Source organism: Hippichthys cyanospilos, chromosome 9 (genome assembly GCF_059441005.1).
Source record: "Hippichthys cyanospilos isolate Australia breed blue-spotted pipefish chromosome 9, RoL_Hcya_1.0, whole genome shotgun sequence".
NCBI classification, from domain to species: domain Eukaryota; kingdom Metazoa; phylum Chordata; class Actinopteri; order Syngnathiformes; family Syngnathidae; genus Hippichthys; species Hippichthys cyanospilos.
The window spans coordinates 10,643,580-10,666,875 of record NC_142377.1 but is presented as its reverse complement, the minus strand read 5'-3'; the positions used below and the strand labels follow the sequence as shown (position 1 = coordinate 10,666,875).

The 23,296-nt window shown below is 38.0% G+C and overlaps 1 protein-coding gene and 3 non-coding genes across 6 annotated transcripts in view; 1 reads left to right on the top strand and 3 right to left on the bottom strand.

Moving 5' to 3' along the window:
* The window catches only part of LOC148418779 (rho guanine nucleotide exchange factor 10-like protein), a 117,665-nt gene that overhangs the window by 3,627 nt on the left and 90,742 nt on the right, over positions 1–23,296 (top strand). Inside the window, exons 2-7 of one of the 3 annotated variants that reach the window (XM_088423867.1) lie at positions 10,259–10,510; positions 14,690–14,717; positions 19,797–19,891; positions 20,974–21,045; positions 21,123–21,253; positions 22,671–22,766. In XM_088423867.1, coding sequence (XP_088279993.1) covers positions 10,264–10,510; positions 14,690–14,717; positions 19,797–19,891; positions 20,974–21,045; positions 21,123–21,253; positions 22,671–22,766 — 669 coding nt within the window. In that variant the 5' untranslated portion in view covers positions 10,259–10,263. Of the gene's footprint in view, positions 1–10,258; positions 10,511–14,689; positions 14,718–19,796; positions 19,892–20,973; positions 21,046–21,122; positions 21,254–22,107; positions 22,249–22,670; positions 22,767–23,296 lie in introns of those variants that run through there. The other 2 variants (XM_088423868.1, XM_088423870.1) reach the window with 2 other exon arrangements.
* trnat-agu (transfer RNA threonine (anticodon AGU)) lies at positions 9,792–9,864 on the bottom strand. Its single transcript has one exon. It is a non-coding gene; the product is annotated as a tRNA-Thr (tRNA).
* trnat-cgu (transfer RNA threonine (anticodon CGU)) lies at positions 10,095–10,167 on the bottom strand. The gene has a single exon. It is a non-coding gene; the product is annotated as a tRNA-Thr (tRNA).
* On the bottom strand, positions 13,019–13,091 carry trnat-agu (transfer RNA threonine (anticodon AGU)). The gene has a single exon. It is a non-coding gene; the product is annotated as a tRNA-Thr (tRNA).

Genomic DNA, 23,296 nt, shown 5'->3' with positions numbered 1-23,296 from the left:
CCAGCTCATCCATCACATTAGTCAAGTTATTAGCAAGCTCGCCTTGCCGGCATGCGAGCCGATCCCATGACGCTAGCACGATTGCTACTCCGTAAAAGACGGATCGCTTTTGTCGAGCCGAATGCTGACTATGATTACAAAATGTTAATTTAGTGGCGAATTGCAAGAAACAGCACTCGAAACATAAAGTTTGCAAAAATCGCTAATGTCATGTAAATTTATGCTAACATATTTTTTAGGCTCGTATGCTAGCTTATTTCAGTGTGATGTCATGTAAATTTATGCTAACATTTTTTAGATTTTGTATGCTCATGCTGTGTTGAAAAACCATACCTGTGAATCATGTCAATGATCTTGTGTGTTCTTTTTATTGAGGCTTTATGAGCATTTTTATTTTTAGTGTTTTGCTGGGGCGTGTGTCGGCCTTCTGCCTGCCAGAAAAAAAAAGGCAGAACATACGGGTGAGGCTATGGAATATTTTGGAATTCGGATATCAGACTGAAAATTTTTTTCATTAAAACACATTTTCACAAATCAAAGTCTTATTTTTGGATTTTTTTTTTTTTTTTTACTGAATGAAATAAACTACATAAAATTATGGGTGTGTTCTATACACAGATGTTCCCTATGTTAGGGGAATTTCAGTCATTATTTTGGAGGGCCATTCTCAAATATTTTCAGGCTATAAAATGCTGCTGTTGACCTACAAACAAATGACAGTTTGATGCTACATGTGGGTTGTTATGATGTGATGTAATGCATTGTTTTTCACTCTCAATTTTCCTCTTTCTGCATCTACATCTTGCAGCATTTGTCATCTAATAGACCAAAGGCGTAGCCCACTTTTATTTTGATACTGTATACCAAGGACTTCAAATCTGAATTCAGTGTACATTAGTCATAGTGACTCATGGTTTCTTATGCAAGATTGGTGCTGTTAAAATCCTTTCTATCTTGGCCAGGGATTCGTTGAGTCTCCCACTCAGTCTTGGACAGCAAAGCAAAGACGTATTGGGTCTGTCCTCAAGGACTTGACGGCGGGTTGCTAAATGATCATTTTAAGATAAAGATAGTAAGTCAGAGCGGAAGGAAAGGCCGCTGAATCCTCCGCTCCTGGCACCGTTTTGGGGCCTCTTCTGCTGAGTCTTGTGCAATTGTTTGCCCCGAGGAAAGTCCAAAAGTTGCATTTCCTCCTCTGTCAACTTTCTCACATCAGTGCCGTTGTTTGGACTTTTATGGTCACTCGCTGCACTCTTGCTTTTTTGTGCCTAGGGTGGCAGATTTACAGCTGTTTGCAAAGTCTCAAGTGGGCCAGGAGAGAAGGATTTGCTGCTGCTGTTGCTACTGGGAGTGCATTGTTGCAACTAGCAACGCAAACCCAAAACATCAGTCAGCTTGAGGCGCCTTCGCCTTGGGTCCGTTTACTAAGAAACCTCAGCTGGTACACTTTATTGATTAAAGGGATGAGCCGATATCATTTTTTTTGTACCAGAGTTTGCCTCGTCTGATATTTAGGATCTGCTGATATCGAGTCGATTTGATACCTTTGCAATGAATTTAGTGCATCCAATTTGTCTCTTTTTTTCATTCGAAAAAAAAGGGCAACGCCCTAATTTACAGTGTGAAATTGGAGTGGTTCATTTGGATTAGATCTGTCATAATAATAATAATAATAATAATAATAATAATCCAGTTTAAAAAAATACGTATGCAATTTTAAACACCAACAAAATTTGGCGATGCTAACCGGTTAGCAAGCACTATCTGACAATTTTGAGTCCCGCTCTGACACAATGTGTTAAGGTAAAAAAAAAAAAACAGTGAAAAAATCCAAATTATCTCTACAGTTTTGTGATGTTTCTATATTTTCAGTATCACTTTGTCAAATTTTCTCTCTTCATCTGTTAATATGCTGTATTTTCCGCACCATACGGCATACTGTATTATAAGGCGCAGTCGTGATTATGGTGTGTGTTTCCATACTAAGCCATGCTCAAATATACGCAATGAAAAGGAACGTATATAATGTTCTCTGAATGGTTTATCGCTGTTAACACACGTATTTTTATGTAATGTTCTCTGATTGATTTATCACTGCTAGCGTATGTACTGTGCGTGTTCCTTCTATTACGTCAGAGCAGTAAATAGTCTTACCGTCACTCAAGCAAAGGGCTTACCAAAGTCACAAGAAAACATTTTGACTCATTTCGGTACATACACAAGGCGCACTGGATTATAGGGCACACTGACAATTATTGAGAAAATTAAAGGCATCCAATAATACAAGTGAAGTACCTTAGCAGTATTTTTAGGTTATTTACATCTAATCAAGCAAAATGAAACATTACTGTGCACCAAAGCATTACTTGATGACAAAATGTATGCCCCGACCTCGTTCACAGTGTGGGGACATTTTTCGGGACATTGAATGTCTTCTTTAAATGTTCATCTCAGGATGCCTGCTACTGTATTAGAGTAACCAGATAGAAGTGTCAAATTTTCAAAGGTACGTCATATTCCTACGCTTGGCGGAAAATGCGGAGATAAATGCAGTCATGGCAACAGGCTCGATCTCTCGCTGGTACGTTTGCGCGTTAAGCAAACTCATTTGCATTTCAAAACCGTCTTTAAATGTGCAGCCAAAGGGATTTGTAAGAGTTCACTTTGGCGCTAATTGACGAAGCACCATACCAAGGCAGAACGCTTGGTCTCACACTGCACCTCACTTACAGTGAGAGATCTAACGAATCCCTTGTGAGCCCTGTCAGCAACAGCATCCACTTCCCAGGAAGGTAGCTTGAATATTTTACTTTTTGTTTTCATTTTTTATTCCTGCGCTGGGAAATAAAGTACAAGGGAGCTTGAAAAACAGCTCACATCATGACAACTTTGGATCATGCCACTGGTTGCTTTCGTCTGTTTTGCTGTCCGGCTTCTTGTCCATCCAACCGAGTAATCATCATGTCGCGGCATAGCTGCTGATTTATGGCTAACATAATGTTATCCTGAAATCAAGTTTAATTGCTAACTATGCTAATGAAGGATGCCTCAAAAATACTTATTGCATTTTTCCAAATAAGAGTCGAGTTTTTCCTCATTTTCAGGGGGGGTCGACTTATAACTTCATAACTCAAAACCGACCAGTTTTTTTTTTTTCACATATCTGTGTTTGAATAACATTAGAATGATTATATATACCTCTAATGCATATAGTATGCATCTGTTTTAGAGTGTTTGCACTGACCATTGCAAAATGCACTTTTGTGAAGCGCCTAATTGCCTCTTTGTTGTCAAAAAGGAGGTTACATGACTCATTTGGCGGATTTTGACACATTATGAAAAGGAAAAGACGGCATGTCTCCTTCAGCCCGTGGACGTGTGCTTGAAGCCGGCATGGTTGTCGACAGGTGGGAGGAGAAACAGCAAAGGGCAACCTTTCCGCACTCTGATCTCACAATACTCGTCACTTTGGTAAAGAATATCCCAAGTAAGATGATCAGCAAATGATCTCTGAAGACCTCAACTTCAAACTAATTGGATTAGACCAAAAATGACTACCCAGGGAAGACTTAGGAGGATATTTGAACACCTGATGAGAAGACAGGAGAGGACCTCTGGGGGTTAAATGGAAGGCATGTCAGATAGACATGATGACTTTCAGGGATGTTAGACAAATTCATATTCAGCTGTGTCAAAAAAATAAAGCATTGAAACTTCAAATCATTTTATTAGTTTCAGCATTTGGGTCCACGTGCATGTGTTCTTTGCCTCACATTCTTGTCTCGCTTAGTCCGGCAATGGTTGGGGTAGCTAGTCCCAAAGTTTTGTTGAGCTATTTGACCCATTGGACCACTTTTTATGACTGTGTCACTCCACATATTACCACATCTGCTCAACAATGGGGGTATTTTATTTTATTTTTTTCCAGAGTTGAATGTAGGTCAGAAAATGGGTGTGTAGGAGTCGGTTTCATCTCCATTCTGTCATCTTTTTTTCCCCCTCTCAGAAGAAGAATAGCTTTTACACTGTTCACTCCCGGGGCTCTTTGTTTTGTCCGAGATGGAGTCTTTTTATGACTCATCCAAAAGACTTTTATCCCCAAAAATCTGCACAGGCTACCTGTCAGCTTAATTCTTCAAGTTTAGCTTCAGAACCTCTCGGAAGACTCGGCCTGTCTATCTGCGTGGACCCGAATGGCTTATAAAACGTATTTTTCTGTGTTGTCATTTTTTTTCTGTGCATTAAAAAAAGTAGCATGTGGATAAAAAGACGGTAGAAAAATATACGTTTGTAAAAATAAACAGAGTGAAGTGGACTAGAAGTCAGCAGCTGTTTTGTTTCCATACAGTATACAGTCATGTGAAAATGTGAACGTATCCATTATAGCTGTCACACCTCACTCGCATTCCACTGCAGGCTAAGGCGGTCCACTCTGACAGAACCATCCAGAAATTAGTCAGCAAGACGCCCGGGACGTGTCGGAGCTCGTCCTCAAAAGTCAAAACGGGAAGCGCTCACGTGATTTTGACTTGAGGGGAATCATCGTGAAAATCGTTGTCACACGAGATGAGACAACAAAGTGAAATTCATCTTTCAAAGTCATGGCCAGCAATAGATAGCTTGATGGGTCTGCAACCTAATCAGCGCTAAATTATTTTTTATTAGATTCGGGATGGACCAGTACCACTACCGAATATCCTATCGGGTTTTATTTCAAGGTAGAGTGTTAATTAATTGATTATCAAATTAATTGATAATCATGACTTAAAATGCTAACTATTCATTCAGTGCTATTGTTTAACTTAAAATTGTCCAAATATTCAGATTTCTGCCTTTTAGCGTGAATTATTCTCTCATGTCTGTCGTCTTTCATGAACGGACTGATTAACTTTTGTGGATAATGAAAATAAGACGTTTGCAAACACCTGCTTTTACTTTGGAAAAGGATGACAGAACCAATAACACAATTAGTTTCAAAATGTTTGGAGACTACAACATCAATCCTTCTCATTTGGCATGGAATGATTGTTGTTTTTTGTTGTTGTTGTTTTGTTGCTAAACAATGCTAAATCAATGGTTGTGAGAAAATAGTTTTGCAATACACTTTGATGCAAAATTATACAATTTATCGATTAAATAATCATCCAAAGACCTATATTGGAATATGCAGGTCTTTCTTCTAAATGATTTTGGATTTTTGGGGGAAATTTTGTTTGCAAAACATCATTGATATTGGTACTAAGTTGTGGTATTGGTGACAACTCAAGAATTGAGTGCTTGTAATTGCTTCCCTATTCTGGCTAGGTGCAGATAGGAACAGAGTTTATTTAACATTTACTGACATTTTGTCTTTTTCCACCAGGTCAGATTGTTTTCATTCCTGGTTGTGATGGAAACCAAGCTACAATGCTTCTGTGACACTAAAGCCACTAGAAGATACTTTTGTTCAAATATAACCAAGTGCAAAAAGGAAGCGTTACCCTCCCCAATATATATGTAATTTAGCTGTCAAAACTAATCGATTAATTGACGATTTTCCATCCATTTTCTAGAGCTGCTTATCCTCACAAGGTTCGCCTAAATCCTCAGTTTAGCGAGTCCATGTGTTTGGATGAGGCGCCAAGTCCAAAATTCACACAGCAAACAGTCAAACCGCTTATTTCGAGCCTTGCTATAATACACTATTTCATTCTCAGAGAGAAAAATATTGTTCAAGGGCTTCTATGGAGATAGACTAGCGTGTCCACGCACAACTATTTTCCTTATTTGGTCATATTAGTCAGGATTCAAATCTGTGCCATCCAGCCCCCAAGCCAAAAGTTGCTTCTATTATTTTGGACTTCTCTTTGACCAAGAGGAAGTGTCCTTGTACTTTCACACGAGTGGCGTCAAAGAACAGCGCTCACAACCGTGGCCCAAATGACCCGTGAGCTAATGAGTAGCGCAGTGACCAATGAAGAAACAATGCTTTTTTTCTGCAGGCCCACCAGAGGTTTTTCTCCCCACACAAGGCTCATTGTTGCCGGGTGGAGAAACTCGGAGTATGGGACTAGCCCTAGAGTTTCGTCTGCTTGTCAACACAAACAATTTCTTAAGCCATTACTTTTCACTCTTTTGGTTTCATTTGATTGGAAAACATTACAGTGGGATGTAAGTCAGATTCTTATGTGGCCCCGCAAAATTCAAAATTGCACAGGCCAAGAGTGGTGCCGACCGCTGTAATGAGATACTGAAAGACATTTTCTTGAAGCAATATGTGCTGATATTAGCCGATATTAGATTTTGAAAGTGTGATAACCATGAGCAAAAATATCCCGGTGTCCCAGTATCACTGTATTAAAATCACAATTCTATTTTTTTCCCACTGAACAAAACAATGAATAGTTGGTGCATTAAAAACGTGTAGCATGTTTAGTGCAAATTAACAAAGAAATAAATCCATACATTAACATTCTTTTTTTTTTTATTTAATGTTTTTTAGCAAGTCACAGTGTCCCGACTATTCTCCATGCATGCCAAGAAACTAAAAAAACACAAGCGTGATTGCCATCTAAATGTTTTCAAATGCAGTTTGTTGAGTCAACTCTGCAAGCACCAGTGATACCGGCTCACTAGTGCTATTCTTGTTGAACTGCACCACGTTTCAACTTTCCACAAATGTGTACCGTGAGGGATGCCGACAAACAATTTTCTAAAATATTGTAATACATTTTTGAAATAATTTCACTTGTAAACCTCAAAATTATGCATAATACAAGTTTGTTTGAGTATCATGAGCATAAATATGTTTTTGTTCAGAAATTAACAAATTCATTTGCTTTTATGGTCGTGTTTTGAGAGCCGTCTTGTAAGATCCAAAAAAGGCACAGAGGGTGTGCTAAGCGTCATGACTTGATTTTGATTTGTCAGGTTTCGGCCAATCATCTCACCTAAGTGGCGACATTATCAAAATTCAGCGTATTTATTGGCTTGGACACGTGAACTTGTCACGTTCCCCAAAGTGATGCTTAGGTCCGTAGAGATTAAAAGTAAGACCTTTTCCTTAATCAACTCTGCAAGCACTAGTGATACCGTATCACTAGGAACACTAAGAAAAAAGCCCTCATCACAGTCTTATAAGTTATTGAAACCTTGTCTTTTTAACATCACGGTAAATAGTCAAAACGGATATTGCCTTTTCCTGAAAACATTTTTTTTTTTAACAATTGACACATACGTCATTCCGCCCTGTAGAAGTCAAAGAATGTTTTCGCATGGGAGGCGGCTCATCTGCTGATTAAAATGCAAAGCAGATGCAAATGTCTCTCTGGGCGCTACGCTAACATGAGCAGAGATGTTGTCATAGAAAATTACCGTTTTGTACACTGGAGAAACTATTCTTAGCGTGTGTATTACTGTTGTAGAGCGCAGTCTCAAGATACCAAAAGTACAATGTAACCGTAAGACTTTATTCAATTGCCGGAATTGTTATGTCATTGTTGAAGTAACAACATGATTTCATTGTCAGTGAGGTCAATGTTCCACTCTCCTTTTATCATCCCATAAACCGAGGTTATATACCATCGTTAACCTTCCAGATCTTTATGTGGCGAGCCAAATTGACCTGTTCTGAAGTTCAAAAATAAGAGAGGAACATATAAAAAAAAGATTTTCATTTCTGTCATTCACTTGAAATAATGTTGAATTATTCCAAAATTCCAATAACTGTCATAATATTAAGAAAGCTGGCAAATCTCTGGCTAAATTGCTATTCCAATTATCGGCACCAATATTTGTTTTGTTTCTTTTTCATGTATTTATTTATTTATTTTTTAATCTGATGGCTGATAGTAGTGCAATTTAAAATTGTATTAGCGTCAAGAAACCATTTGTTGGAGTTTTTAGTTAACATGACATGACATTGTAAGGGATTTTACTGACCTTTAGGGCCTCTGCAACTGTTTTTTGTTCGACATTTAAACAATGATAAATGACATTTCTGTTATTTTAAAATGTTCTAGAACTTTGTTTGTTGTATAGAACTATAGGGAGATACTACATATACCTGATTAATTTCTAAATCAACTTTTCAAGACATGATGAGAACCCTGGGAGTTGAGAGACCTTGAACTTTTAATCATTTTAGAACAATTTTTAAATTCCTTTTCTGCAACTTGCTTCAATAAATATATCAAAGAGAATTCCCGCAAATTAAGTTAGAGTTTCTGTTTTTACATTTTTTGACACCTTTTACTGGAAATAAACAGCGGCTTTAAAGATCAACTATTGGCCCCCTAAATTGCTAACAATCACTATCGGGGTTAGCCATGGAAAAAGAAAAGTATTGCGTTCATCGCTAATATCTAATTCTTTACTTAATTTTTACACTTCTTATTAAAATTTGACATCTTTTGAGATAAAATTAGCTATGGTATTGGCCCATGACTAAAAAAAATAAATAACAGAAGGATTATAATAGTAAATGCAGTTCAGGAATATTTCTACATATAATAATGAAGCTATTTTACTGTGTAAAGAAGAAATGTTTGCCTTGAAGAAACAACACCGTCACGGCACTGACGCTGTCGTTAGTATCTGTGGGGACGTCTTAATTAATCCGCCTCTAAGCTACCTTAGACTTTTTGATTCAGCTAATGGACTTGCTAACCACCATATGTCACACTAGTCTTGCTCATTTCGTACTCTTACATTCTACTGCTCGTATAGCTTGTTAATTACCTGCACTAAACTCTGTGGCTGAAGTGAAGTTTTTTTAACAGGCCACTTTATCACAAAAACATTTTTTTTTTTTTTAAATGATTTGGTTAAGAAGCTTAGGACATTCCGGCCCTTGCAATCTGTCTGCCTTATTCCCTCTATCCATTATACTCTTATCAGGGATGATGGAAATAATGTTTTTCTGTATGTTCGGTGACTAATTGAAAATCAGCTTTTAAATGGTCTGCTATGACTTAGCAAGTTTGCTTTGGAATGCAAAGTAATATTTGTGATGCTAAATTACATAGTAACAATAACAACAAATTCTAGGGATGTCCTGTGCACATTTTTTGCACCTTAGTTTGAGTTGATACTATCTATTCTTATCAGGGATGGTGGAAATAATGTTTTTCTTCTTCTTTGGCTGCTCGGAGGGTGTACCGTGTCTGTTGGATTTAGCCTAGAGCTGCACGATCATGGCCAAAATAATAATCACGATTATTTTGGTCAATATTGAAATCACGATTATTCCTTATGTTTGGTCAAACATGCCTATTTAGTGCCTTTTTTTTCTTTTTTTTTTTTAACAAGCAGTACATAAAGCCTACTTGGAACCAAGCACATCATGTACTTTTAAGCAAATTTTAATCAATACAGCAGTCGAAATGTCATTTTTGGTTGAATTTTTTCCAATTTTGGGGGGATTTTTCAAAACGGGTCTCAATTGACAGCTAGCATGTTATATATTAGGAATCAGGTGAGAAACTCAATGCCATTTCACACTGATGAATAATACATTAGGGTGAGAAAAGCAGAGGCTTTTGTCATGCAAAAATGGGAAACATTGCCCTTGATCGCCATGGAGTCTCGGTTGGCTTATTCATTTTCTTTAATGACTTCACGGATGTCTTTCTTTTTTGTCTACTATGTCTTTGTTGTCCATTTCTTCTTTGTTTTCGCCTTTGTCTTCATTTTCGTCATTCGTATTCATTTTTTTTAACAAGGCCAGCATGGTCTAACCTACTTTGAAGCCAAGTTAATTTGAGAGAGCTCGGGATGTATGCATGTGAACTTTAACCAGAAAATTCATAAGAAGGCCTCAACGAGGATTGAACTCATGACCCCTGGTTTACTAGACCAGTGCTCTGACCACTGAGCTATGAGGCCTGTCATGTGTTCCACAGGAACGCCATTTTTTCTTTTTCAATATATCAAATAGTGTTAATTAAAGGCACTTTGCAATTCAAGACATCATGCAATATTTGAACAAGATCTCCACATGTATCAGCAAATTGAGTTTAAGGCTACACGTACAGGGCATTTTTCTTTTCAATTTAAGAGCAAATTAATTGGCACACGAATGAGTAATAGAAGACTTCCGCTGTTCTTAAAAATGAAGGCCCTGGTGAGAATCGAACTCACGACCCCTGGTTTACGAGACCAGTGCTCTGACCTCTGAGCTACAAGGCCTTGCCCCCTAAATTTTTGTTTCGCAATGCACGCGTACCATCGTGAAAACGGCTTCTGACCCGCTCTTTCTAAATGCGTGCATCCCCTTTAGGAGCCATGTCCACCACCTTGTCTCAGCAACTGCCCAAGCAGGACAAGGAGGTGGAGGAGGAGGAAGAGGATGAGGAGCAAGGCGAGGAGTTTGTCTTTGACGACAGCGAGGACGAGAAGACCCCGGGAGACGAGAAAGGGTTCGCCTGCGACTCGCTTCAATTGTCAAAGCCGGACGTCCCAAAGACGTGTGAGGGCGCATCGCCGGCCGTCAAAGACGTCACGCCACGGGAAGGAAGTGCCAGCAAGGATGGTGAGACATTCCTGACTTGCATGTCGGACCTTCAAACCAGGGGTCAAATGTTGACCTTTTAACACATGAAAAAAAAACTAAAAACGCACACACAGGGAAACCCAAGATTAATTTTCAAACTGTTTCGGCTGACTTAACCAAGGGCTATTATTGTAAAACTCCCCTCATAAAAGTTACCCCCCCAATCTTTTATATGGAACGAGGTTCGGGCTGGGTTTAGGACTCCGAATGGATTTTTCCCCGGCATCACCTTAGGATTGTCTTTTATAGTTAAAATATTTGCATAATCGTACATTCTGGGATTTTACTGAGGGGTGAGATGGCCACGGTGTGCCGTTTTAAAGATGTTAATGGGGTCGTAACTTTTTTGGATTAATCCCACCTCCCGGGATGCTGAGCAAGCTACTTTTTACTGTTAACTTTTCGGGGCTTGTAAAGACAAGAGAAAATAGCGACAAGATGATGAAGTGCCTCAACGGCTGTTTGTTAGAGACATTGACTAAGCCTTGCCACAAATAGTAAAAATCCATGAGTGGCGTTCACACAATCAAAAAGGTTTGGAATTGTAGGTAGATGTCACACAAATTGCAAAAATTTACCTATTGGACAAAGCTTAACATTCCTAGCTTATGCATAACTTAAGTTTATCACTGATTAAGTTGATCACTCATTTTTTTTCAAGGAGATTTAATACTTTTCAAAAACACATTTTTGTACGTGCTGTCGAATGAAAATACCGTCACTAGCACTCAAGGCTCGGGTAACGACCAATCGTGGTTCACTTGTTGGTTGAGATACATCCAGAATATGAATTGTGATGTTACATAAGGTTTCAGCACATGTGATGTCTTTTTTTAGTCGGCGGCAAGAATAAATATGTTGTAAAAGTAATGATCGAGCATTAAAACGAGTTTTGTTATCAAATTACCTCATTCAATGCCAAAGACGTTATTTTATGTTTTTTAAGAGTTCAGCCGTTCAATCCTAGGTACTTATGTTTTTTATGTGTTTAGCGAAAGGAGTGGCATGTACTAAAATTATAGACAAAATATTCTTTCGTATTTCTAAAAATGGCTAACTTTGAAGGCCACAATTGAGTTGTTAGTACCTATTGTAAACATGTCTTGTAAACCATCCTGCATTTTGTCCTGTTTGCAAAATCAAAATTTCATGATTTAGCTAATTTTTAAATCTTTGATTTTTAAAACGAAAAATTTGTCAAGTTAATTGTGTTTATTTTCCAGGTATTGCACAGTAGAAGCATTTGAAGAGCTCACCCCATTTTATTATTATTATTTTTTTTTAGATAATTCCACACATGACAATGCTGATGCAAGCATATTATGCTAGCACATTTTTTCCAAAATGACTGGAAAAAAAATGGCCACATGGATCAGCCCTAGTCCCATGATTCTACAAGGTCGCACAAAGTAATATTTTTCTGTTCAAAGTAGCTTAGGCTATAACATTTAATGCTCACAGCCACTAAGGAGCACTTTTGCAGAAATCTAGCGTTTTCGGCTAGCCACTGAGGAAAACGCAATTTTGTTCCGCTTGATTCATGGCCCGTGCTCCAACAAACAATCGTTTTGTTTTTAATTTTCCTATCCTGTGTCGCAATCCGCGGAGTTGAACTTTGGTGACGCAAAGGGGAATTCTAATGAAGTTTGGCAGGGGGCCTGTTATGTAAGAATGAGTACACTCGCGCCTTCTCCAAATGACCCACGTTTACTCCTCGAGCTCACGACGGCAGTTTAACCCGCCGTTACTCTTGTCAGATGCAGTAAGGTTGTCGGAATGAGCGCACAGCTGCGCGCACATCCTCGTGCTGCTCAAAATAAGCTCGCTGCTTCTCTGCAATCACTCAGAAAAGGTAAACACGTCTCAGGGATGCTTCGCCCTTCGGCGCCAATGTTGCGTGTGTTTCGGCCGAGGGACTAAACCAAAGCCAGAGGGATGACATCATTGGATAGGTTTTCTCAAATCTCACAGTAACAGATGGAGAAGGAAGAAAAGTCCTGGGGAGATTTGAACTCACAACCACTGGTTTCCAAGGCCTTGTGTTTACGTTTCACTAGCATTGAGCAATATACATCTCCCTGCATTTAAACCACCAAATTGACTTAAAATAACCCAGACCAGATCTTTTCAAATTTTGAAAGCCCTGACAGGAACGGTGCAAGTTTCTTTCCAAATTAAGAGCAAATTGATTGGAACTTGAAGCACCTTTTTGCTAAATTCCACTCTAGTAACTTCTTTGCAAAACAATGCATGCCTTTAACTTATATGGATGCCTATTGTCATCAGTGACACACTTTTACAGCAGATAAAACAATAGGTGGCGATGGAGACCAGTTTCTGGCTATATCTTAAAGGGTCAACATCACATCACATACAGACCAGACCATTTTTCAATGTTTTTGGGGTGTTAATAAATGTAACCTACTGTACATATGTATGGATGCAACTTTTACTTTACAAAATTACACATTTAGGTTTTAGAGGTACAGACCTCAGTGAGAATTGAACCCACGTCCTCTGGTTTACTAGACCAGTGCTCTAACCACTGAGCTACAAGGCCTTGCACGAAGCTCCCCATGACCTTCAAACAAGCAAACGAATCTGGTTATGGCTTCCCCAGAATAACTCCCAGATAACACAAAATACAGAAGTAACAAAAGCTCCTTTCACACCACAGGAACTTTTATCAGGAACTATCCGCCGTACCCTGGTAGTTTGACTTCCCCTTTGACCCCCCCAATTCCAATCGGCCGAACGGTCATTGGACCAGATAATAGTAAAATCTTTGTATCTCTCATATGAAAGATAGGGCCCAGTGCAACTCAAACTCCCAATCCCTGATTTACCAGATCAGTGTTCTAACATCCGAGCCAACACCCGCAAGGCCTTGTTTTGAATGCAACGCGGCGTTCAAAACAGCAATTTAATCTTGTGTTGCCCTACATTGCTTTTATCCAGATCATGATTAAGAGGGCCAGAATTGTCAGAGTAATAAGTATTATCACAGCAGCAAGCAACATTCATTTCCATGCACGCGAGACCTTCAAAAAATTGACTCCCAATGATGAAACACAATGCAAAGGTTTTTTAAACCTGTTGGCAACTGCATGGGCTTTTTTTTTCTCCGTCCTGATTGGCCAGTCAGTATCCGATTCATGCTGTGTCTCCTGTGCATTAGGATGAAGCGGCACACCCAGAGCAGCTCAGGAAAATGCGTCGTAACCCAGTCATTTCCTAAATTAACTGGATTCAAATTACATTTCCTATTTATGAAAATGATCATACTTTTAAAATCGAAAAATGTTACTACTAAATGATGTATTTCAAATAAATACAGTCATCGGAAAAATCTAAATGATAAATTATAAAATGGAAAAATAAATGAAAAAAAGGAAATATAAACATAAGAAGAAGAAAACAATATAACGAAAAAGCATAGCAAACAAAAAGCAAATATAAAACAACGAACAAATAGCAAATATAAAACATAACAAATGTATAAAAATGCTATAAACAAAAAACACGGTATAATTATAAAAAACAAAATACATGAAAAGGATTAAAATGAAAAAATATACTGTAAGTGAAAAACAAAAAACAAATGAAAATTACTGTAAATAGAAATACATTATAATAATGAAAAACAAATGAAAAAAGAAGATATTAAAAATATAACAAACAAATAATTCACTGTAATTGAAAACGTACAATAAAAAAACATATAATTAATAAAAATACTGTAAATGGAAACATTTACTGTATAATTATGAAAAACAAACCACAGAACACTTATGATAAAAAAAGTTTATAATGAAGAAAAATAACATAACAAATAAAAAAAGTACCTATTTAGTATCAATGAACACAATAAAGCAAAAAATATGATGAAAAGACATTTATAATAAAATATATTTTACATAAAAAATCTTTTTAACAAGTTACAAACATAAATTAGAAAAAAAATCAATCTTGATTATTTTTTTTTTGAAAAACAACTGAAGTGAGCAATGTACTATCATCCAATTTTATACTATAACGGTTGCTTTCCTGAGGGTAGTGAAGGGCCTGGTTTACAAGACCAGTCCTCTCAACATTCATCTGCAAATTTTTTCTATTGCTAATTTTAATAATATTTCTGTCTTTTCCTCTTTCCAACAGACATTCCAGCTGCTAATTCCGCCAATGGGTAAGTTGCTGTCGCAGCGCAGAAACTACGTACGAACACTTCAAATAGGCATCATATGAATCGAGAAGGTGCCAGGCTTCCACGCCGCAATTTGCGCTAGCGACAAGCGTGTTTGTGACAGTCCACGTCCATGCCAGATGGCGACAACCTTGACTGCGAAGTCACAATGAGGATGACTTCATGTCTAAATTTGAGTTGAGGTGGCGATGACAGCATTATTCACGTGATTCTCCGTTTACTAATTCTGGTTTTCCCACTTTGTATTTTGCCCCAAAAGGTGAGCTTCAAGGAAGTGTGCTCAGAAACCTTTACTCTTATAGCTAGGGTTTCTATGGACTTTCCTGTGCTAGCAAAAATGGCCCAAGTGCAGGTCTTTTCGGGTGTGGCGTGTACTTGTTGGCCTGGGAGTTTTGTACTCTCTTTTGTGGTCTTGTTCTCCTAGTTCTCGTTAAGTTCAAGTGAGTACAAAACATATTTGGTAAGTAGGAAATTCGTCTGTGTAAAGACTATGAAGCTTGCTCCCATTTTAGGTCATGGGTTGGTTTAACAACATTAGCGATAGCATTGGAAGCTAGCAGGAGATTAGGAAAAATTAAAGGTTCCATTTATCTGAGACATATATTTTCACTGTGTTGGAAAATGGGTTGAAAATGGACTTTTACAGTGAGCTAGTAGGTTCGAATGTTTCGTCCCCCATATTGTGTTTATTTGTGGCGCTTCATTTGCTTATCACTTGCTAATCTGTACAGCTAATCTACTTCCTGTTTACATTCTTGTGCCTAATAAAAAAGTGAGGTCAGTGGGTTTTCTGTGACACATTTTGTAATTTTAGTGAATCCAGCGAGAAATGGAAAGTATTTAAAAGCCTTCAACTCATTTGGACCAGAATGGGGGAAAAATCTACTACAAACTATGTGGTGATTTCTTATTTTCTATAGCAAACAAACACTAAGCGCTACTTAGGCCAATTTTCAAATAAGCACTTCGAATAATATATGGGCGTCAATGCAATAGGTTTATCAAGTTTTTGTTTTGAAGTGTTTCCTCAGGGTGATATTTGCGTTCTGATTAACTTGACAGGTCCAAAACCTCTGTTAACTGCTGACATTAGAATGACACACATGGCACATTCAAATGCAGTCCGACATTTCATATTCATACCATTGTCTTCAGTATTAATTTGTGATTGTATATTAAATAAAATGCAAATGTTGCTTTTGTTGAGTCAAATTAAGATGTTTCTGCATGCTTTCCTCAAATATAAACTTAGTGGTGTGATTTATTTGCTGTTAACAACTTAGGTCAAAATTGCACTAAATAAAAACGTTTTAATTAGCTATTTCGCTCAAAAACGAATAAAATGTGCTAAATATTGCAATTGTTTCTGAATATATAGGTGATTATCTCTGTAGTAGTTGATTTTTGTGCATCTAGCGTGAAATCTGAGGATTTTATAGCCATTTTAAATTTTGATATATGAAAAAATAATTAATGAGGATTTTAGTAGCGAATGACCTTGGATTTTTTTTATGCTTCTGCTCATGGAGACTTACCTAAAGTAGGTGCCTGTATTGGTTTTAGATCGCTAGCTGCTTTGGGTTTGAAAATATTCAAATTTTAAGTTTTTCAAAATAAGCCCCCCACTGATAGGCCCTGGGCCCCGTTTCCAGTCAAGTAATAGTGAAGTCTATGTTCATACATAATAAAAGGCCATTGATCCTTTCTCCATTAATAACCGTAATAATAATGATAATAACAGTAATAATAATATTTTTTTTCTCACCCTCCTTATATCTTTTAAAGAGGCATAGGTTAAGTAATTGAATGTAGTTTGCTGACTGTATGCTTTATGTAAATGTCAGGGCGACACAATTAAATGATCACAAGCTCCAGTTCAGGTGTGTGTGTATGTTTGTGCGTGAAGGGAGTCACAAAAAGGTCCTGGCTATTTCTCATGCAGGAATAATTTGTGCTGAGTCCACAATTTCCACTTTGCCTCAGTCAATAAGCGAGGCTCCTAAAACGGTACGCTATCAATAGCAACTTCCCACCATCGAGGTGTCAACACTGTCAGCACATTTTGGAAAAATATAGCAGGGATTACTTTGCTATTGTTATTGTCGATATACTTCTTTCTTTTTATTGCTATTATTAAACATAAGGCAGCGCTTCATCCTTTCCTTAAAGCCAACGTTTACTTTTGCCTCCTTTTTTTCCCCGTTGACAGATAGTCGTCATTAAGCACACAAAACGGCAACCATGACAACTGAGTGTGCATGCAGAGTTATTTTGAAGCACTTTTTCTCCTCCACTCTTTTTTTTTTTCTCAAGAAGCTCATTTTAAGTGCGTTTATGCTGCAGCCCTCACGTCACCTCGGCTGAAAGCGCTGCACAAGCAAAACAATCTACGAGTGAGCTAAAGGAGCAAATGTGTTGAATAGAATAGCAAATATTATATATAAATGATAGTAGAAATTTCCCGGTACCTTTCTACTTTTACCTTTTAGAAAGTAAAGACTCGGTGAAGGAATATTTTGAATGAAAGAGCATAATGCTCATGAATCTCAAATGATCAACACCTTGAATTATGCTAGCTGTCTCTGATTGGTTGATTTTTTCAGATGCGTTGCTTTCTTGCAAATCAAATTAGATTCACAAGATGCGGCCAGAGACTAGGTGTTTCCCAATACAACTTTTTCACTTTCAATTAGGGGCGCTACGATCCGATTATTAAGAGTGGAGCTCGGTTCGCTATCGACATATAAAAAAAACAAAACAGTACAAATCTTCTGGATGAAACGACACTTATGAGCCAGCCTGGTTGCAAGGTGATGGTAGGAACAGAAACTTTATCAGTCACTCATTTACATCTAATTACTTACGTCAATGTCAGCGTAGTTAAGACGTTTGTTAGCACCCTGAATTAGCGATTGCACATGATGTCAGAACAACGTTTTGCCCCCTGGGGGGCGCGAAAGACCCCAGGGAGAGAGCATTTTGCCATGTGAAGTTTAATTGCAATTAAAAACAATTGCATTTCGATACACTTTTTTCAGTTTTAGACTAACCTTTAACCCGTATAAAGGCTGGAATAAAGTCGTTAATAGTTATTGAAAGTTGAATCATGTTACTTTTTTCTTTTTTTAATGTTAAAATGGGTACACTTTTAGGTTTTTATAGATAATAATCATATTTACAGTCTGCACGGCTAGTGGGGTTGCAGATAGTTTTCTCCTTTTTCAATTTTAGACTAACCTGTAACCTGTATAAACGCTGTAAAAAGTAAAAAAAAAAAAAAAAAACAGTTGTTGAAAGTTGATTTATATTTCGTTTTTTTCTTTGTTAGTATAAAAAAGGATACCGTTTTAGGTATCCTACATTTTTTTATGGATATCTTCTTTATAGTTGGCACGGAAAGTGTGTGGGGACAGGGCGGGACACGCTGCTGTTACAACTTCAAAGTAAGGCATTCATGTCCATATATTGTTTGGGTTGGGTTGGTTATATTTTGAATTTAGCCTATGTGTTTATTTATTAAATCCCAAGACTTTTAGGTACAGAATGTGAGGACTTTTGCCACCCGCATCTTTTGACACTTTATTGTCGGAGAGGTTGAAAAGGGAGGTGCTGTCAGTCAGCATCAGGCCTGAAAAAAAGCACAGCTGTACCTGCTGGAGGCCAGGAGGGCAGCACAGGAGGAAGGGTGGCGGACTTCATGAAAACAAATGAAAGTCAGAGGAATTTCGCTTCCATTTTTGACCCGCGCTGTGCCCCGACTCGGGGTTATTTGCATTGAAGGAAGAATTCCCACGCCTCCTTGAGCTCGCCGCTCTGCAAACAGGCAGAGTTTGAGTCAAATGCTTTGGGGTTATAATTTGTGGTATGTATTTAGATTTTGAGGAGGGCTTCAAAAGTAATCGTGTAATCGACAAGCAATAAACGATTAAATTGATCGGGAACTGTTTTCATCGTCGAGTAATCATTTTGGGCAATTATTTAACTTATAATTGTCCAAATCCTGCAATTTCAGCCGCTCAACAGCGGTCGTTCTGATTTCTAATACCGTATGTACATGTACATCAATTCTTAATTGTTTGTTTTTTAAATCACTAAATAATACCAAATGAACAACAGCCGTTGGCAAATAAACTAATAGAGGAAACACAGTTTTGTAATATGCTTTATTTCTTAATTTGATTTATTGATAGAATCTTCTATAGAATACTCTTTTGATAGCGACAACCTTACTTGTAACATCACATTTCTATTGTTTGAAATGTTTAAAAAATGTGAGATTTTATTTGCCTATGTAATAATTTTATAAATAATTGTTGTAGCCAAGGTTCAACTTCTGTCACATTTTAAGTGTGACATGACAACAACTTAGCATTTCATTGTAATCTTATGATTCTTTTAGTGTTTGTGAAGCTAAAATTACACTTAAAACAATAAATGATATGTAAACTAAATGGGTTTGTAATGCACTGTAATGAAAAATATAACTTTATCAAATTATATGAAATATTCAATAGAATAATGATTTATGCAAATACTCGATAGTGACAGCTCTACTTGTACCATTTAATTTGTATAGGTAAAATGAAAAAAAGTGATAGATTTTCATTTAACATTATAGTGATTAAAAGAAAACATTGTATCTATGGTTCAACTTTTGTTCCTTGTTTTTAAAGTGTTTTGTCTCAAGAGTTTAACATTCATTGTAACCTCATTGTCATTCAGAATTTTTTTGGTTAATCACTAAACAGTACTAAATAAAAAACAATAATCAGTAAAGTAACTGGGAAAAAATTCATGATGGAATGCACTTCAGTTAAAAATGAATTGGATCATATATTTGTTTAATTGATGTTAATATTTGATAGAATAATCCTTTCTACAAATATTCGATAGTAACAGCCCTAATTCCGATATTTCTCAATATAAAGTTCAGATCACCGATTCACCGGCCGATTATTCCAAAAATATATGTCACGACAAGATGACTTATTTTTTGGTGTTCTATACGCTACCCGGTCCTCAGTGTTTGCCTTACGGCGCTGTTGTTCCGGTACTTCACAGGGTCCCTGCAGCAGTCCAGCTAATAACGTCGGACGGTGCCGCAAGAGTCGTCGATGCGGAAACAGCCAAGGAAAGCTCCGGGGACGTCCCTGAAGGTACGCTACTCCGCGACTTTGACAACGGGAAGCATTGGCCATGAAGGCCGCCGTAGATTAAAGGCAAACTCGCCTCGGGATTCCACTCCATTCCGACATCGGGATTGGATTGTTAAAGCGCCGCTCGGCGCGACTGCGGGCGACCGCACAATGACACGGGCGGCGGGTGAGCTTGATCCAAAGTGGCAGAAGCACCTTGGCTTCATCTCACACTTTATTGATTTCTGCAGAGAGAAATAGGCGGCGGCTACAGTGCGTAATCCTCTGCCACCATTTCAGGCTGGCGCAGGCTCGAGCCCTGTTCCTTTCATACGGGGTGAGGATCAATAGGAAAATATTATGATGCAAGAAGATTGCAAAAAAAAAAAAAAAAGTTGGCCTAGAGACAAGAGACCAGCACCTCCGGGGAAAAATTCAATACAAATTGATATTTTATAACCATATCATTCCTTTTACTTGGTTTGCATTACTCTTGGGGGCCTGTATTCTCAAGTTAATGGGCGATACATGGAATTAATTTGATAAATTGTGCATTTTAAAAATTGGAGATTTGTAAATGAGCTAAATCGTGAATTTGAGATTTTGCAGAACTGGGATAATGCAACATTTATTTATAATGGGTACCAACTACTTCATTGTGGCATTTAAAGGGATAAACCACTTATAGAGCCATTTAGCAATCAAAAAATAATATTTAGTCTTTGATTACCTCCTGCAGTACCAGCCAATTTTAGCATAACACTTGAAAATATTTGAACAAAAACAAACAAACTAGAAATAAGTTCTTTTGATTGAATGTCTGGGCTCTTACAAACATAAAATTATTTTTTGGGGATTGAATAAATTAGTTTGATATCTAAATTAGTTTTTACGTATTATGATTGCTTTTAAAGACAATTTGTTTTCCCTTCCTGTTGACCAAAAACGACCAATCAATCAAGGTTCAAATTAGCTTTGAACAAAATATTACATTTTTACTGCCAAAATAAATAAATGGACTATCCCTTTAAGCAAACTATACACAAGCTATGAATGTTAATGTTCAAATCAATATTTAAAACATTGTCATATTACTCCACCAGCCTCACATGAAGTTGAAGCCGAAGTCATCTATGACGACGTCCCGTGCGAGGAGCCCCTTTCTCCCGATGAAGGTGCGTGGAACATGTGCCCAACCCAACTCGGACCCTATTTGAGATGTTTCTTAGGAAACGCTGCGTGTCTTGTGTAGATACGCTGTACGAAGATGTCCAGAGGGACTCGTGCGGTCCATCCGTTGCAGGCAACGGGTGGAGCTCCAGCGAGTTTGAGAGCTACGATGAGCAGTCTGACGGCGAGAGCAAAATGCCCACACGCAGCAAGGTAATGACAATTTGGTACCTCTGCCAATAACTGATTTGTATATTGTCAACTGTAGACATTAAAGGTGCATATTTTAGTCAACCCAAAAGTTTTCTTTTTTTATAACATGTTCAGTGCATCGCTAAACATCATATTCTGATTTAGTTTATGTTTGTGGAATATTAATTAAGCGGCAAAATATACTCGTTTTAAAAATAATAATCTAAGGGGCTGGCCATTTTGTCACTGTTGCCTGAAAATAGCATCGTAGTTGCTCAGGTAACAACAACCAATCACAGCTCAACTGTTTTTTGAGTTAGGTCATGTGATGTTCACAAGCTAACCTAAGTTGACCTTAAAGGGACAATGTGTAGGGTTTAGAACGTTTTTCTTTAAAAAGGAATCAATTAAATGATTATAAATTTCAAAAACTTGCAAATAGATTTGTTCTTAACGGCCTAGAGTATGTTTTAAATCCTGTATAATCATAGGTCTAGTTATCATGAAATTATATTACCTTGGGGGTGGCACCCTTCCGGAGGCTGCCATGGTAAGTGCATGCTGCTGTCCGTAATGAAAACTGTCTAAATCATACCCATTAGTCACATCACTTTCTGTTCAGTTGTGGATCACAGGCCTCAGAGACTTTTTTTATGCATCCTGTTATTATAGACATTTCAGATATTCAAGGTTGTGCTTTTTTTTTTTTTGTGGGTGTTGTGTTCGGGAACCGCACAAAACATCCTTCTAGTGAAGTTCGGTCACTTGAAACGTCTGTCCCTATATCTACACGTCACTACCTCTTTCATCCACTGAGTGGCGCTGTGGGCACATATCACCATTGGGCCTCTTTGTGGAATCCATGCGAATATGAGCGAGGTTATGCTGAGCCTTATAACCATTTTTTTAGCCATCTGCACGCACGTGTTTGTTATTCAAGAGAAGCTCAGTCGATGGCAGAGTAAAGAGGGGGAAACAAAAGCGTGATATATGTGGACACACAATGACTTGCTCAGGTAATTAAAGCGCCCAGGCCTTTGGGAAAGTCTGCACTTTTCAGTCTGCTGAGCAAAGAGGAGAAGACTTTAAGAAGGACTGCCGGAGTAATTACTGAGGAAACATTAACTTTTAGGTTTGCTAGTTCCAAAACACATTGCTTTTAATTAGTTTCACCCGATTAACTTTTTTTTTTCTCAATGTGGAAGTTGGCTTAATTTTTTTTCCCTTCACACTTGACCTTTTTTGACTGCCAGCGGGTCTCATAAATCAAACTCCCCGCAATGCAATAACCGCTCCCATGCTTTCACTTCTTGTCGCGATTCCGACTCCCATTTTGTGTCGCTTTGATCATTTTTCTCGCCACCGCCCTCCCCCCCCATTGCCTCCCTATTGTTTTTTTCCTTAACACTGGCTCCGCACCACACCCCCTCACCTGCAGCTGTCCCCCGAAGTGCGGCGGCTGCGGGAGCGCTGCGCCAGGACCAAGCGTGAGCTGGCTATGAAGCTGTCTGGCAAGCACAACTATGACATCAAGGTATCTCCAAAATGTCTTTACGGGTTTGCCAACAAGCACAGCTGACTCTCTTGCCCTTTTTCTGGATGCCTTTCTGAACTTGTCTTTGTCCTTCTTGGCACCTTAATGATCAAATTAACCATATTAAAAGGCACAATTTCTGCTAATTTCTCAGCAAAAATATCCTCCTAACCTATAGTGGGCAGCGTACTGTTAAATGAAGCTAATTAGTGTTTTTAGTTGCCGTCCAATTTGGAGCAGGGCTCCTAGGGACTTTTTTTTCCCCTTGTATATCTTGTTATGCTAGAGCAGTGGTTCTCAAATGGGGGAAATGGTACCCCTGGGGGTACTTGAAGGAACTCCAGAAGGGTACTCAAAATTTAAAAAAAAATAAACATGGAAATATCCTTTATAATAGTAATTATTGAAGTAATCAAATGTTGCAGGAAAATATAAATTCATGAAAGACATTTTATGTTCAGAAGGTTATTCAGTTTCATTATTCTAAAAAGCAAGACTCCCCCCATACTAGAATGGTTCGACCCAACTTG